Source organism: Mytilus edulis, chromosome 12 (genome assembly GCF_963676685.1).
Source record: "Mytilus edulis chromosome 12, xbMytEdul2.2, whole genome shotgun sequence".
Taxonomy (NCBI): domain Eukaryota; kingdom Metazoa; phylum Mollusca; class Bivalvia; order Mytilida; family Mytilidae; genus Mytilus; species Mytilus edulis.
Genome location: NC_092355.1, coordinates 56,448,188 through 56,463,644, shown reverse-complemented (window position 1 = coordinate 56,463,644; position 15,457 = coordinate 56,448,188). Strand labels below are relative to the sequence as shown.

The 15,457-nt window shown below is 30.8% G+C and overlaps 1 protein-coding gene across 1 annotated transcript; it reads left to right on the top strand.

The window, feature by feature from the left end:
- The first annotated feature begins 10,647 nt into the window (after positions 1 to 10,647).
- LOC139497314 (uncharacterized) lies at positions 10,648 to 15,196 on the top strand. The gene is made up of 4 exons (XM_071285504.1): positions 10,648 to 10,733; positions 12,507 to 12,649; positions 13,952 to 14,087; positions 14,637 to 15,196. Exons 1-4 carry the CDS (start codon positions 10,664 to 10,666, stop codon positions 14,930 to 14,932), a joined length of 645 nt encoding a protein of 214 aa, XP_071141605.1. The 5' UTR covers positions 10,648 to 10,663; the 3' UTR covers positions 14,933 to 15,196.
- The last annotated feature ends 261 nt before the right edge of the window (positions 15,197 to 15,457 follow it).

Here is a 15,457-nt window from a genome sequence, read left to right as displayed (position 1 = left end):
CCAAGATGTATGATAAAAGAGATATGTTTTTCATTTCCTATTGGTAATTATCAATTTTTAGATGGTGACTTCGTTCCCTTGTCACCTTCGTATGGTGTTCATAATTTTCTACATTTACGATTCGCTCGTGTTTGTAATAACGTATTAAATTTAAGCGAAAGAAATTTATGCATAACTGAAAAAAGTATTACACCAGGCTTTTCGATATCACAAACTAGTCAAAACATTTACTATATTTTATCATTGGTACAAGGACATCATTCGTAAATATAAATCAACATGCTGACATCTTTTATGTTCAGGTATTTCACATCCAATCTTTTATGGTAATATTCTTAACAAAGCACAAAAATCTCGGCATGCACTGCAAAAGCTGACGTAACCGTTAAACAGACTCGTTAAGATGAAATGTAGTTACGATACTGTTGTAAAATAGTTAAAGACAACCTATGTTGGCTTAGATATTGATTTACTGATAAGGTATTTGGTTCCGAAATAAACACATTTATTCTCAAAAACAAGTTCTTGGAATGATACGGGTTATGTTCTACTCATATATTGTATGATGGTATGATAATAAACCCATAACAAGAGGGATTGTGCTTAATATTGATATGATGAAAACATAGTCTTTCAAACAGTTTAGTTGAGGTTTAGAGCTGGAATGTCAGTAACTGGTAATAGTCATTTGTTAATTTATGCATCATTGTTAATTTGTTTTGTTTGTTTTTAATCTGACATCGTACTCTAACTTCTTTTATACTGAGTTTAAATGTGCGTATTGCTTTTTTTTACATTGGCTAGAGGTATAGGTTGAGAATTGAGATGTCAAAATGCATGCCTCTGGCCTTTGCTAGTTTTTTATGATTTTTAATTTTTGTTTATTTTTTAAGAGTTAAGTATGACGTCCATTATAACTGAACTAGTATACATTTTTGTTGAGTGGCCAGCTGAAGCACGCCTCCGGATCATGGGTATCTCCTTGACACATTTGCCATTAACAATCTCAGTTCTATTACAATTTCAAACAATAAAGTCATCACAAATATATTTGTTCTAAACTGAAGAACATGGAACATTCAATCATTCATGTCCAGTGCAGGATGTTTATTCAATATTGTCGACATCGCGATATCTACAATGTTAACATGATATCGTGTCAACACTGTTTACATTGTTTGAACCCTTATATGGTGTTTACATCGTGACATCGCGATGTATACAATGTTAACACGATGTCGTATCAACATCGTTTACATTGTTTGAACCCTTATATATTGTTTACATCGTTGACATTATTAACATTGCGATGTATACAATGTAAACACGATGTCGTGTCAAATCGTTGACATTGTTTGAACTTTTATATATTGTTTACATCGTTAACATCGCGATGTTTACATCGTTAACATCGCGATGTTTACAATGTTAACACGATGTCGTGTCAACATCGTTGACATTGTTTGAACTCTTATTTATTGTTTACATCGTTGACATCGTTAACATCGCGATGTTTACAATGTAAACACGATGTCGTGTCAACATCGTTTACATTGTTTGAACCCTTATATATTGTTTACATCGTTGACATCGTTAACATTGCGATGTATACAATGTAAACACGATGTCGTGTCAACATCGTTGACATTCTTTGAACTTTTATATATTGTTTACATCGTTAACATCGCGATGTTTACAATGTTAACACGATGTCGTGTCACATCGTTGACATTGTTTGAACTCTTATATCTTGTTTACACCCTTAACATCGTTAACATAGCGATGTATACATTAAGAAGATGCGGTATAAGTTCAAATGAGACAACTTTTCATTTAAGTTACACGTTTTATAAGTAAACCACTATAGGTCAAAGTATTGTCATTTACACGGAGTTTTGGTTTTTATCGAGTAGCAAGCTATAAAAGGCACAAAAAAACACTATTGTAAAACTATTTAAACAGGAAAAAAAAAAGATCTAATACATGTAAAACCAGAAACTAGAAACACGTATGAACAATTCAACAAGCGACAACTACTGAACAACATATTCCTGACTAAGGACAGGTGCAAACAAATGCAGTTAGTTTAATGTTTATATAATTACCATAGACTCAATATAAAATAAATAATATAAATGTATACACAATATTGTCAACATCGCGATGTATACGATGTGAACGATGTAAACTTAAAGGTATAGACTCTATATATACAATATAAACACGATGTTGACACAATATTGTCAACATCGCGATGTATACGATGTGAACGATGTAAACAGAAAGGTATAGACTCTATATATACAATATAAACACGATGTTGACACGATATTGTCAACATCGCGATGTATACGATGTGAACGATGTCAACAGAAAGGTATAAACTTTATATATACAATATAAACACGAGGTTGACACGATATTGTCAACATCGCGATGTATACGATGTGAACGATGTAAAAAGAAAGGTATAAACTCTACATACACAATATAAACACGATGTTGACACGATATTGTTAGCATTGCGATGTATACGATGTGAACGATGTAAACAGAAAGGTATAGACTCTACATACGCAATATAAACACGATGTTGACACGATATTGTCAACATTGCGATGTATGCGATGTGAACGATGTAAACAGAAAGGTATAGAACATACACTACAAACTCCTCAGAGTCTGAATTGACCAGTTTTTGTGCTCGACCAGTAAAATCGAGCACACATTTTACTCGACTAGTCTCGACATTGTCTCGACTGTACTTAACTGTACTTAAGTGTACTCGACTAGGTCTCGACTTTACTTAATTAGTCTGATTCAGTACTTGATGATCTTTGTGTAGTCTGAAATGGTCTTGACCCAGGCTCGACCTGTCTCGACCTGTCTTGACTAGTCTCGACCTGTCTCGACTAGTCTCGACTCAGTCTCAACCAGTCTCGACCTGTCTCGACTAGTCTTGACCTTCAAATTTAGTTTTGACTGGTGTAAATCAGCCCATCTAACTAAATTAAATATTGATCTTACAAAATTCAAGCTTATTAGGTAGTTTGATTTATTGCTGTGAAATGAAAGAATTTAATTTTACAATATGTAAAAAAAAATTATTATATAAAAATTCAGATAGGCATCTTTAATTTTTTTTATAACTTTTTCAAATCAACTTGGATTTTCATCAAACTATGCAGATATCTTAGATATATATCAAGCTTACTGAATCCCATTTCATTTAGTTTTTTGTTGTATTGCTGTAAAATTTAAGAATTAAAGTAATCTTGGTATAAAAAGCTAGGATTTGCAATTCGGACAAAATAGAGATAGTACACTTTAATTTTTTTAATAACTTTTTCAAATCTACTTGGATTTGCATCAAACTATGCAGCTATCTTACATATATATCAAGCTTACTGAATCCCATTTCATTTAGTTTTTTGTTGTATTGCTGTAAAATTTAAGAATTAAAGTAATCTTGGTAAAAAAAAGCTAGGATTTGCAATTCGGACAAAATAGAGATAGTACACTTTAATTTTTTTAATAACTTTTTCAAATCAACTTGGATTTTCATCAAACTATGCAGCTATCTTACATATATATCAAGCTTACTGAATCCCAGGTTATTTTGTTTTTTGTTGTATTGCTGTCAAATTTAAGAATTAAATTAATCTAGGTCAAAAAAGCTAGGATTTGCAGTTCGAACAAAATAGAGATAGTACACTTTAAGCTTTTTAATAACTTTTTCAAATCAACTTGGATTTTATTAAAACTATATAGCTTCCTTGGTGATCTTACTAAATCCCAGGTTGTTATGAAGTTTTAAAATATTTTTTTGTCAAATTTAATGACATGACACTATACATGATTTAATTACATCAGTACACGTGAGTTTTACAGGTAAAAAGAAAGCCCTACTTTTCTTAAACTCGTGTATTACTTATCTAGTGAATTAAAAGCCCTGCGATTTAGATTTAACAGGATGTTGCAACTTTGGATAAATGTTATTTAGAATTTAAAACTCTCTGGTAGATGTGATCTTTTTAATAAGTTTGCCCCAAGCAGAAGGTATTGCTTTATAAATCACCACAAATCAGAAGAACTATTTTAATAATTTCTAATGTTTCATTCCTTTTTGATATATTTATATAGTGTAGATCAAAAGGAATAAAACATTAAAGGAATTATATTAATATTTTATATATACTTTTCCCAAAATTATGAGAAGATATATTTCTAATATCGTAGCTTTTTGACCTAGGTTAATTAAATTCTTAAATTTGACAGAAATACACCAAACAAAATAACAACCTATGATTCAGTAAGATCAATATATTGCAAAGATATTTGTAGAGTTTGATGAAAATCTAAGTTGATTTGAAAAAGTTATGAAAAAATTAAAGTGTACCATCTCTATTTTGTCAAAACTGCAAATCCTAGCTTTTTTTACCTAGATTAAATTAATTCTTAAATATGACAGCAATACAACAAACTTTAGAACAACCTGGGATTCAGTAAGAAGAATACATCACCAAGGTAGCTATATAGTTTCAATAAAATCCAAGTTAATTTAAAAAGTTGTAAAAAAATTAAAGTGTACTATCTCTATTTTGTTCGAACTGCAAATTCTAGCTTTTTTGACCTAGATTAATTTAATTCTTAAATTTGACAGCAATACAACAAAAAACAAAATGACCTGGGATTTGGTAAACTTAGTATACATTTAAGATAGCTGCATAGTTTGATGAAAATCCAAGTTGATTTGAAAAAGTTATTAAAAAAATTAAAGTGTACTATCTCTATTTTGTTCGAATTGCAAATCCTAGCTTTTTACACCAAGATTACTTTAATTCTTAAATTTTACAGCAATACAACAAAAAACTAAATGAAATGGGATTCAGTAAGCTTGATATATATGTAAGATAGCTGCATAGTTTGATGCAAATCCAAGTTGATTTGAAAAAGTTATTAAAAAAATTAAAGTGTACTATCTCTATTTTGTCCGAATTGCAAATCCTATCTTTTTATACCAAGATTACTTTAATTCTTAAATTTTACAGCAATACAACAAAAAACTAAATGAAATGGGATTCAGTAAGCTTGATATATATGTAAGATAGCTGCATAGTTTGATGCAAATCCAAGTTGATTTGAAAAAGTTATTAAAAAATTAAAGTGTACTATCTCTATTTTGTCCGAATTGCAAATCCTAGCTTTTTATACCAAGATTACTTTAATTCTTAAATTTTACAGCAATACAACAAAAAACTAAATGAAATGGGATTCAGTAAGCTTGATGTATATGTAAGATAGCTGCATAGTTTGATGAAAATTCAAGTTGATTTGAAAAAGTTATTAAAAAAATTAAAGTTTACTATCTCTATTTTGTCCGAATTGCAAATTCTAGCTTTTTTGACCTAGATTAATTTAATTCTTAAATTTGACAGCAATACAACAAAAAACAAAATGACCTGGGATTTAGTAAGCTTAGTATACATTTAAGATAGCTGCATAGTTTGATGAAAATCCAAGTTGATTTGAAAAAGTTATTAAAAAAATTAAAGTGTACTATCTCTATTTTGTCCGAATTGCAAATCCTAGCTTTTTATACCAAGATTACTCTAATTCTTAAATTTTACAGCAATACAACAAAAAACTAAATGAAATGGGATTCAGTAAGCTTGATATATATGTAAGATAGCTGCATAGTTTGATGCAAATCCAAGTTGATTTGAAAAAGTTATTAAAAAAATTAAAGTGTACTATCTCTATTTTGTCCGAATTGCAAATCCTATCTTTTTATACCAAGATTACTTTAATTCTTAAATTTTACAGCAATAAAACAAAAAACTAAATGAAATGGGATTCAGTAAGCTTGATATATATGTAAGATAGCTGCATAGTTTGATGCAAATCCAAGTTGATTTGAAAAAGTTATTAAAAAAATTAAAGTGTACTATCTCTATTTTGTCCGAATTGCAAATCCTAGCTTTTTATACCAAGATTACTTTAATTCTTAAATTTTACAGCAATACAACAAAAAACTAAATGAAATGGAATTCAGTAAGCTTGATATATATGTAAGATAGCTGCATAGTTTGATGAAAATTCAAGTTGATTTGAAAAAGTTATAAAAAAAATTAAAGATGCCTATCTGAATTTTTATATAATAATTTTTTTTTTACATATTGTAAAATTAAATTCTTTCGTTTCACAGCAATAAATCAAACTACCTAATAAGCTTGAATTTTGTAAGATCAATATTTAATTTAGTTAGATGGGCTGATTTACACCAGTCAAAACTAAATTTGAAGGTCAAGACTAGTCGAGACAGGTCGAGACTGGTTGAGACTGAGTCGAGACTAGTCGAGACAGGTCGAGACAGGTCGAGCCTGGGTCAAGACCATTTCAGACTACACAAAGATCATCAAGTACTGAATCAGAATAATTAAGTAAAGTCGAGACCTAGTCGAGTACACTTAAGTACAGTTAAGTACAGTCGAGACAATGTCGAGACTAGTTGAGTAAAATGTGTGCTCGATTTTACTGGTCGAGCACAAAAACTGGTCAATTCAGACTCTGAGGAGTTTGTAGTGATATTGATAGGATACAATGTAAACACAATAACGACACTATAAGGTTGACATTGCGATGTTGACAATATCGACAAAACATCGTGCACTGGACATAGTTCCATTCAATTAAGTTCTAAACGAGGTTTTTGTTAAAGCGTAAAAATTGCAATATTATCTATTTAGGACAAGTTTACAAAACCGAGCAAAGGTCCAAACTAAACAAACACTTTTTCTTTTGAATTATCTGAAAAATAATTGTTTTGTTTTATTTTTTCTTTCCAAAAATTATAATATTTTTCTGACGAAATATTTATTTTCACCCTTTGCGAGTTTCACATGTTGTCTTTGTGTGATTTCATTTTCACTTATGTACACATTAAATTCTTGTATGTTGTACATGGATACAATATCATTTTTTCAGAACATTCATTTACAAAAACCATCCTGCCACTATACCCTCGCCATCCGTTTACCATTTGAATACATGTATGTCCTTATTCCAAAATAAAATCTTTACAATATCCAGTCTGCGCTTCTATCAAAAACCGATGTCTTCCATCTTTGCAGAATCGTAATAACTGTGTGAATGTTTACCTTAATGTAGTCTAATGTAGTCTTTTTTGCTGGGACACACACAAGTACACAATGCAACCACCAAAGTGTATGTCTTCGCAGAATTGTATAACACGTTTTTCGATTTTTCCCTTTCTGATTGTTCTATTGGTATCTTTTTATTTTCATTTTGCTTTTATACAATTCAAATGCTATCAACATACATTAGCAGATATATAATAAGAAACAAAGGGATTTACATAATTATATTAAAAGTAAGTCTTGATGATTTTGAGAAGCAGCTTTTTGTGGTACAAATAAACAACGAGACGCCTTCTTACTTTCAATTGTATTAAACTTGTGCAGAATGGATTAGATAAATTATGTTATAACTTCGAACATATTATAACCAGGCAAATATCACACATATAGCTTTAACTACAAACATTACAAAGATGCATGCGTTATATGTCATCATTTATGTTTGCGTTTTATGTTTGTCAATTGATATTCAAATCAATTTTATTTCGAAATCATTTTTCTAAATGAAATAATCCTCCAACTGCTATGAATGGTACTTATGGGTAATTCAGTTTCACCGTGTTTATTTCATTGATGAATGCAATTACATTTTAGCTGTGCATTGTTTTCATAAAAGAGAGTTAATCTGCACGAGTAATGCATTAAGGTTTAGAAATAAACAGTGACATTACATTCATCATACCGTTATTCATATACTATTTGAATTAGCTTGATCAAGATAAATGTTTTAAATTGAATAGCTACTCAATATGAGGAAGAAAGAAAAAAACGGATTATACATTGTACATAATTAAGTTAAAACTATCTAAATTCAGCTCTTATTCAGACATACATAAAGCCTCATGTAGGCATTTATATATTTTTTTTACATTACTGCATAAATTATCATTCAAACCTTGAGCACTCAACAATTATCGGGTGAATCCGCTACATTCCTTTTATTAAATGAATGGAGGAACGGAATCGTCCGCGTGTAAACAAGTGAAAATTGAAGGTAAGCAATTTTTTTTAATATGATATGAATCATGTTCATAAGCCCGCTCTTATGCTTATGCGGCGTAAAGCAACCAACAATCAATCAATCATACGCCCGTTCCGACTTTACTGATTTACCTCTGTCTTCAAATCTGCGTGCGTGTTCGTTTGTGTGTGTAAATGTCCGTTTTATATAGTTGTCGTCGCATTTATTTTCTAAGATATACTGGTAAACACGGTCGGAAACTTCGAACGTCTGCGGTTGTCTTCTGCAATACCTTTTTTCTGTATAATTAGTAACAACTTTAATAGACTTGGGACGTTTAAGAGCTTTACATAGTGTATAGATATTTATCTTACTTTCTATTCATTTCTTGGAACATGATTGGGTAAAAGCGTTCGCGTGGAGAAAATTAGGAGGGAGGCGGGACTTTTTTCAATACACGGTTAGTAGTTAAGTTACGACTTTGGCACCATTTGATTATTTAAATGTATTGAAAGTTCAGTTTAATATTGTTATATCAAGGTTGTTTATATGAATTTGTTATTGTTGACATTATATCTTTTGTACAGACCTATGAAAGTATGTTCTTAAAATTGAACACTTAAACACTTTAAGGGGGTAGACCTTGGTTCAGGGAGATAAATCAATAAATCAGTAATGCGTTTGTAAAAGTCAAGTTTCATCAATGGTTTTTAAGCATTTACCTGAAACAGACTGGAAATAATCTATGTTACCTAGAGGCTTAGAATATATTTATGAAAGTGGTTGACACACACATACTGATGATTTTATGAGTTATATCCCTTAACCTAGGCCTACCTCCTTAATATAAAAATAAATAGATGTGGTATGATTGCAAATAAGACAGCTCTAGCCAAAATTCAACAAGTAAAGATAGTCGGTAAGATAAATTCGTGACATAGTGACCTAATACGATATATACGAGGTCAGTAAATTCCATGTAGGGTTCGAGCGTCTAATATGAAGAATAGAGAAAAAATAACTCCAAATTTTAAGAAAAACATTAATGATGGCCTCCATGAAGACCCTCATTTCTATACAAAATAATTTTTTTTTATCTATTTTTCATGTTTTAATTTCGAAGACGTCCGCTCTGCCCATTAGCATATAAATAGTAAATCTGAAATTGCTAAGTTCCATTAAATGATTAAAAACATTGTTCGCGTGACAATGTACCGTATTTCTCTTTAACTCAGATTAACAATTCAATGATAAAAAAATATACAGATTTTAATATATCAATTTTTCTATCATCTTATAAATTCAAACTTAGAATAAAGGTAATATATTTTTATTTGGTTTCCGAATATATCTCATTCAAATCATTTTTAACAGTATCTACAACAGAAGGAACTTTGAATCACGTAATTGCCCCGCCCCCTCTTTAAGGACTAACAAACGAGTAAACAGGTATAGTAGGACGCAACAGCAATCATGTTCAATACAAAAAAAAGATTGTTTTCCATGTTTCAAAGAAGAACGGAAATCTTGGTTAAACAGCATTCGGACAGCAAGCCAGCGCCTCAAAACACTAAAAGACATCATTCAACCAACATACAGTCACCATCAATAACAGATGTGTTTTAAGAATTTGTTAAATTTTAAATGGTTCCTATTGTCTTTGTTGTTACGTGAGACTTAAAAATAACGGTGTTATGTGTGCCCACCACACAAGATCAAAGACGGGTCGGTATTACAAATGTATACCTGAATAACGTATCAAGGTTTCGAAATGTGTCTTCCTGCGGACAGAACTTTGTGAATGTTACGGATAAAATCATGTGCACAGTGTCGGTCTAATAGAAAGCATCGATCCTAACCATAATACATTAAAATGTTCTCTCTGAGATAAACATGCATTATTTGCTCCTGAACGTTAAACATTGAATCGAATCTGTTCTAACATATCAATCATCCGGTGTAAAAAAATGAAATAAATTCAACACAAATGATCTAAGTACTTTCATTTATATTAAATTATCAGGATACAAAGTGTACATGTACTAGTGAGATGTCAGTTAACTGCTAGTAGTCTAGTAGTCTATTGTTATTTATGTATTATTGTCATTTTATTTATTTTCTTTTGTTACATCTTCTGACATCTGACTCGGACTTCTCTTGAACTGAATTCTAATGTGCGTACTGTTGTGCGTTTACTTTTCTACATTGGCTAGAGGTAAAGTGGGAGGAATTGAATTTGATCGATTCAGTGCCGATGTTCTTTTCAGATTTAATTTGTCTCAGCGGATGTATTTCCGTTCAACTAATCTCTTGTTATACAATTTCCAATCGATAGAAGAAGATGAGAACAAACAGATATTGTTAAAGTAAAGTTTGTTTTACCTATCTATATAGTAATGATTTTTTTTTATCAAGGATTAGTCAGGTTTATTGTAATGAATGACAACTAATGAGAACAGCTATTGCAGAAAAAAGCAAAACAAAAACATTATAATATTAAATTATTAAGTTATTTTTATTAAAGGTCGTTTTAACATCTACCATGCAAGGTGTTCCAAGTATACTCAAACTTAGCACGTTACTACTAATTTCATGTTCGTACGGACTAAACGGTATGTACTATATAGATGTTTTTTTGTTGTTGTAAATTTCATTTTATTTGGAAAAGTTCCACGCAGTGCGATACACAATCTATAAGAGAAATAGAGAGAAAGATATTCAAACTCCGAAGTAGAAAACAAACTTACAACATCATGGCAAAAACAGGAAAGCTACGAACAGCAATATACAAAACACACATAGTCTAACAGTTTAAGCTCTCTAAAGTTACTACATGCATTATATGTATATATATATATATGTATTAATTATGATTTAATGCCATGTTCTATTTAGTAAAAAATAAAACGGTAGGGTTAGGTGACAGTTTTTTAAATCATCAACATCAATTACTTTGTCAAACCTTCAAGGATTTTAGTAACAAATAAGACATGAGCTTTTTTTATTTTATGCGATTTTATTTCAAGAGACAACGTCTATGAAGCAAAATTTTCGGATTTTAAGATTCACGGACAATGTATTGGACGTTTAATTGCAACCTCGGTATTTATTTTTCCATCAACAACAAAAAACTTTGTTAAATGTTAACAGAGTAACGTACGATTTATTCCTATTTTGCGGTGTTTTCTTTTTAATTTGAACTGATGAATGGACTTAACGTATGTCAGCTAGCATTTAATTTACATCGTTATACTGACAGTAGCATTTGCAGGCAGGACAAAGGGATCTGTGGAATATGTGGAATCATTTACGATTTTTCAGTATTTTTTTATTTGAAAGTGTTTTCAAATAATTACCAAACGCACTAAATAAACACTTAAAAATTAATGATTATGCTAGCTATTTTGTTTTTTTTTACTTTGCAAATGTGTATTGTTTAGAGTTAAACGTGATTCATTTCTGATGAACAAAAATATTTCAAAAGTGGCAGAAAGAACACACAACTACATATAACGGAAAATGTACACAAATTCAGTTGTGGCTGGCCTATTTATTTTTACAATAAATATATTGGGTTGCTGTCTAATTCTGTCAACGAGACAGCAACCCAACGGTAAATGGTGAAACAGTCATATACGGTATTTTATAAAAGACATGTGTCTGTACATATACACAATGTCAAGATGTACATGAAATATACTATCTCTGAATCATCCAGAATATGAATGTTGTGTGTGTGTTAGTTTGAATTAGTTTTGAGGAGGAAGGTAATGGAAGATTGAAAACAAAGATGTAAGCCGAATATTTTGAATAACCCAATTAGTACACATGCAGATCAATTCGCTATTGAAATGATTGAGTCTAATGTTTTTGGTTTATGAAAGGAAATGTAAAACAAGTCAAATTATGAAAAAAATAATGAGGTAAAATCATTATTGAAACTTTGTAACAATAATGTCGAAGGTGTCAGAAAATCTACTTACCAGTTCAGATTGGTTCGGATTGTTTAATTAGCCATTTCAAAATATAATGCATTCTTGGTAATATTTTCTAAAGGGTACACCAGAAAGTTGTGATTGGTTAAAAACGCCACGAACAATGAAAATTTAACCAAAGACGTAACGTTATTATCAGGTAGCGGTACGAGCAATGATATTACCGATAATCCTTTACAGAGTTTCTCAAGTACAAACAATAACTATATATAATTTTCCTTATGAAAGAAATATATATTAAAAACCAGAGTTTATCTTTTTCATTATTTGGTGTTATCTAAGGAAGCCAAACCATAAATGGTTTAATATTAAACTGTGGGTTTATTGAAACGAGTGCCAATAAAGATAGAAAATTGCATACTTTATTTCATATTTATTTCTTTTGTTTAGTGTATTACGAACATTTAGGATGCTTTCTAGACTCGGAGAATAGAACGGTACCTTATGAAAAGATATATTCAGACTACATGACCATTACTAGATGTTCAAAATATTGTTGTTCAATGTCTAATTATACCTACATTGGAACAGAAGTAAGTATAATTGATTGTTTCTTGTTATAGCAGACATTGCTTTTTTTTCGTGAGTTCGAACCCCAGCCGGGTCTTACCAAAGACTTTAACGTTGGTATTTGCTGCTTCTCAAATAGTACACGGCATTAAGGAGTAAGAGCGATGATTGGTCGTCTCGGAGTCAGAATGATGTGTCCGGGTAATTAGCATGTTTTCCTGCGGCCTGTTACCTTGTAAATTAGAACGTTAAAAATCTGACTCCGCGTGTCGGTCTTGTGCAAAGAAGGGTAAATATTCATATTAAATTAATATGTTCTCGTCCTGAATATGCATATTACTTTGTCATCCGTCATCATCATCATTATCTTATATTTCTTAATTGGTTTTTTGTCTCTTTAAATCTTCATTTATTGAAAGAAACGACGTTTTAAAGTTGGGCTGAATTTAAAATTTTAACAATATATTATAGAAAGTAGCATTAACCCAATTCAAATTTCGAAAATTTTGGCCGTTTGAATCATTAGTGATTATCAAATTTATTTGTAGCTTTTGTTAAATATTAGTATTTTTAGTAGCAAAGTTTCATGTCGTTTGGTGCCATCGATTATTCTTCATAAACGGAATCAGAAATACACATACTCGCTTTTTTTTGGAAACAGAAACTCTTCGCCCCCATTTTTTTTCGGGGCTCGTGTTGCTCAGTTTTTAGTTTTCTATGTCTAGGTTAATGTACTATTGTTTGTTTGTTGGTCTTTTTTCTATTTTTAGCCATGGCGTTGTCAGTTTTTTTTCCGACTGACGAGTTTGGATTTCCCCCCAGATATCTTTCCCCACTCTTCTACACATATTTCTAGAATTATTACAAAGTATAATAATTTGTAGTGCATGTACCATTTCACAGTCATGTTCGATTGTCGTTGGTAGTTTGATGCCTGATGTTACTATTTTATGTTTTATCTTATCAGTCTAAAAATCATGTGTTGGTTTCTTATTTTATTGTTTTTCTTTCAAATTTTATTGTACCAGGACCTTTTATAGCTAAATGTATATATAACGAAATTTATCAAAACGATGTTTTTGAGGTTTCAACATTCAACAGCCCCCTCCCCCCTCCCCCTCCCAAAAAAAAATAATAAAAAATAAAAAAGTAAAGAATAGGGAATAATGAGGTGCTAAAATATAAAGAATAGAGATTAATGAACAAAGATTTTAAAATTTTATGAAACATGACATAACATACTAGAGAATACAGAATTAAACGATCTCCACCCAGACTATCATAATTATTATAAATGTCTTCTAAAAAAAACTTTTGAATAACAGGTCGGATGGGAATGCTACTGTGGAAACGAGAGCTCACTATTTATTCCAATGCCACAAACAGATTGTATCCACGGATGCTTTGGAAATCAGGAAGAGAAATGCGGGGGATATTGGCGCTTGAGCATATATAAAATTGGTAATTACTTTATATATTTACAAAAATACGAACACATTTTGTTATGAATAAGATCTATCAAGTCTACACATTTCTGTTATTCTCTGTTATAACTTAACTGAGATATCGTGTTAACATTTTGGAAATAGTCAGAACTACATAATATACAATGTAGGTTTCTGCCATCTTCGATTCTTACAAATTGTTATCACCGTGTCTAGTGTCACATAAAGGGACTGGGATCGAGACGATCAACTGTACAACAAACATTTATATTTATATAACACATCCCAAAGCAACTGCAAATGAACAATGATAAACAATGCACTGAAAAAGATGGCTGTACAAAAAAAGGACATATAAGAGATTTATAAATGTAAAGTTATATTAAAAAGAAACAAATATTTCATCATTATGAAAAGAAATTATATTCTAATCAAAATCAGACCTACCACTCAATCTGCAATTCGCGACAAACAAATCTAAAGGAGCATATCTATTTTAAATTGACCGATCTTATCTCTTCTGACCTATTATCTACGATTACAAATTTATCTATTTTCTTTAAAGACTGTCCAAATGATGACCCCAGTCCCACAACAACGCATATTCCTATGACCCGTAAGCCTATCCCAACATTAGACGAAGTTTTGGATGATATCGCTGAAATTCAAAAGGAAATTTCAGTGAATCGAAAAGAAACAACAGCTTATAAGAATACAAAGGTTTCGGCAAAGGATGACCGAGTGTCTTCGAAGTCAATTGGCATTGTGGGAATACTTGTTGTGTTGCTGCCATTCATAATATTATTTCTTCTTGATATTGTTACGTGGGTCAGTCCGGGAGCCAGGGCTAAAAAAACGTAACCAGATAAAAGAATGTAACTAATCTGCATATCGTGTATCTGAACCATACGTCATTAATGAGGAAGCGGAAATTGCGCAACGTAAACTATGCACTGAGATGCATTGTCTGAATCCTGCTTTCAGTGTACAAATATGCAGGTTAAAGACTATTTTTTTTAAATGGAATGCACTGCATACGAAAAGGAAAGGAATTTTATTCTTAATTAAGCATGCATTCAATGTTAAAACTTCCCTTATATTTCCAAGTACGAACAGTTTATTTGGTTGATGTCCTGTTGGTCTGAAAATGTTAATATATCAATGTCAAAATTTATTAATATTTGTTTTGAAATAAGAAAAGAATTGCATTCCAGAAACTATATAAACATGTACATCTAGTAATAATTTAGTTTATTGTTTATGTATTTGAGAGCGTTAATATTTTATTTTATTTATTTTCAAACACCATATGGTATGGAGTAATTTATTTTTAATGTAATATATCTTAGACAATACTGTATAATTTATACTAATAAAAACTATAAC

Coding starts and splice junctions, on each gene's coding strand:
- LOC139497314 (XM_071285504.1), top strand. CDS start 10,664: ATGCAAGGTGTTCCAAGTATACTCAAACTTAGCACGTTACTACTAATT. Junction 12,650..13,951: donor ATACCTACATTGGAACAGAA/GTAAGTATAATT, acceptor TTTGAATAACAG/GTCGGATGGGAATGCTACTG. Junction 14,088..14,636: donor CTTGAGCATATATAAAATTG/GTAATTACTTTA, acceptor TTTTCTTTAAAG/ACTGTCCAAATGATGACCCC.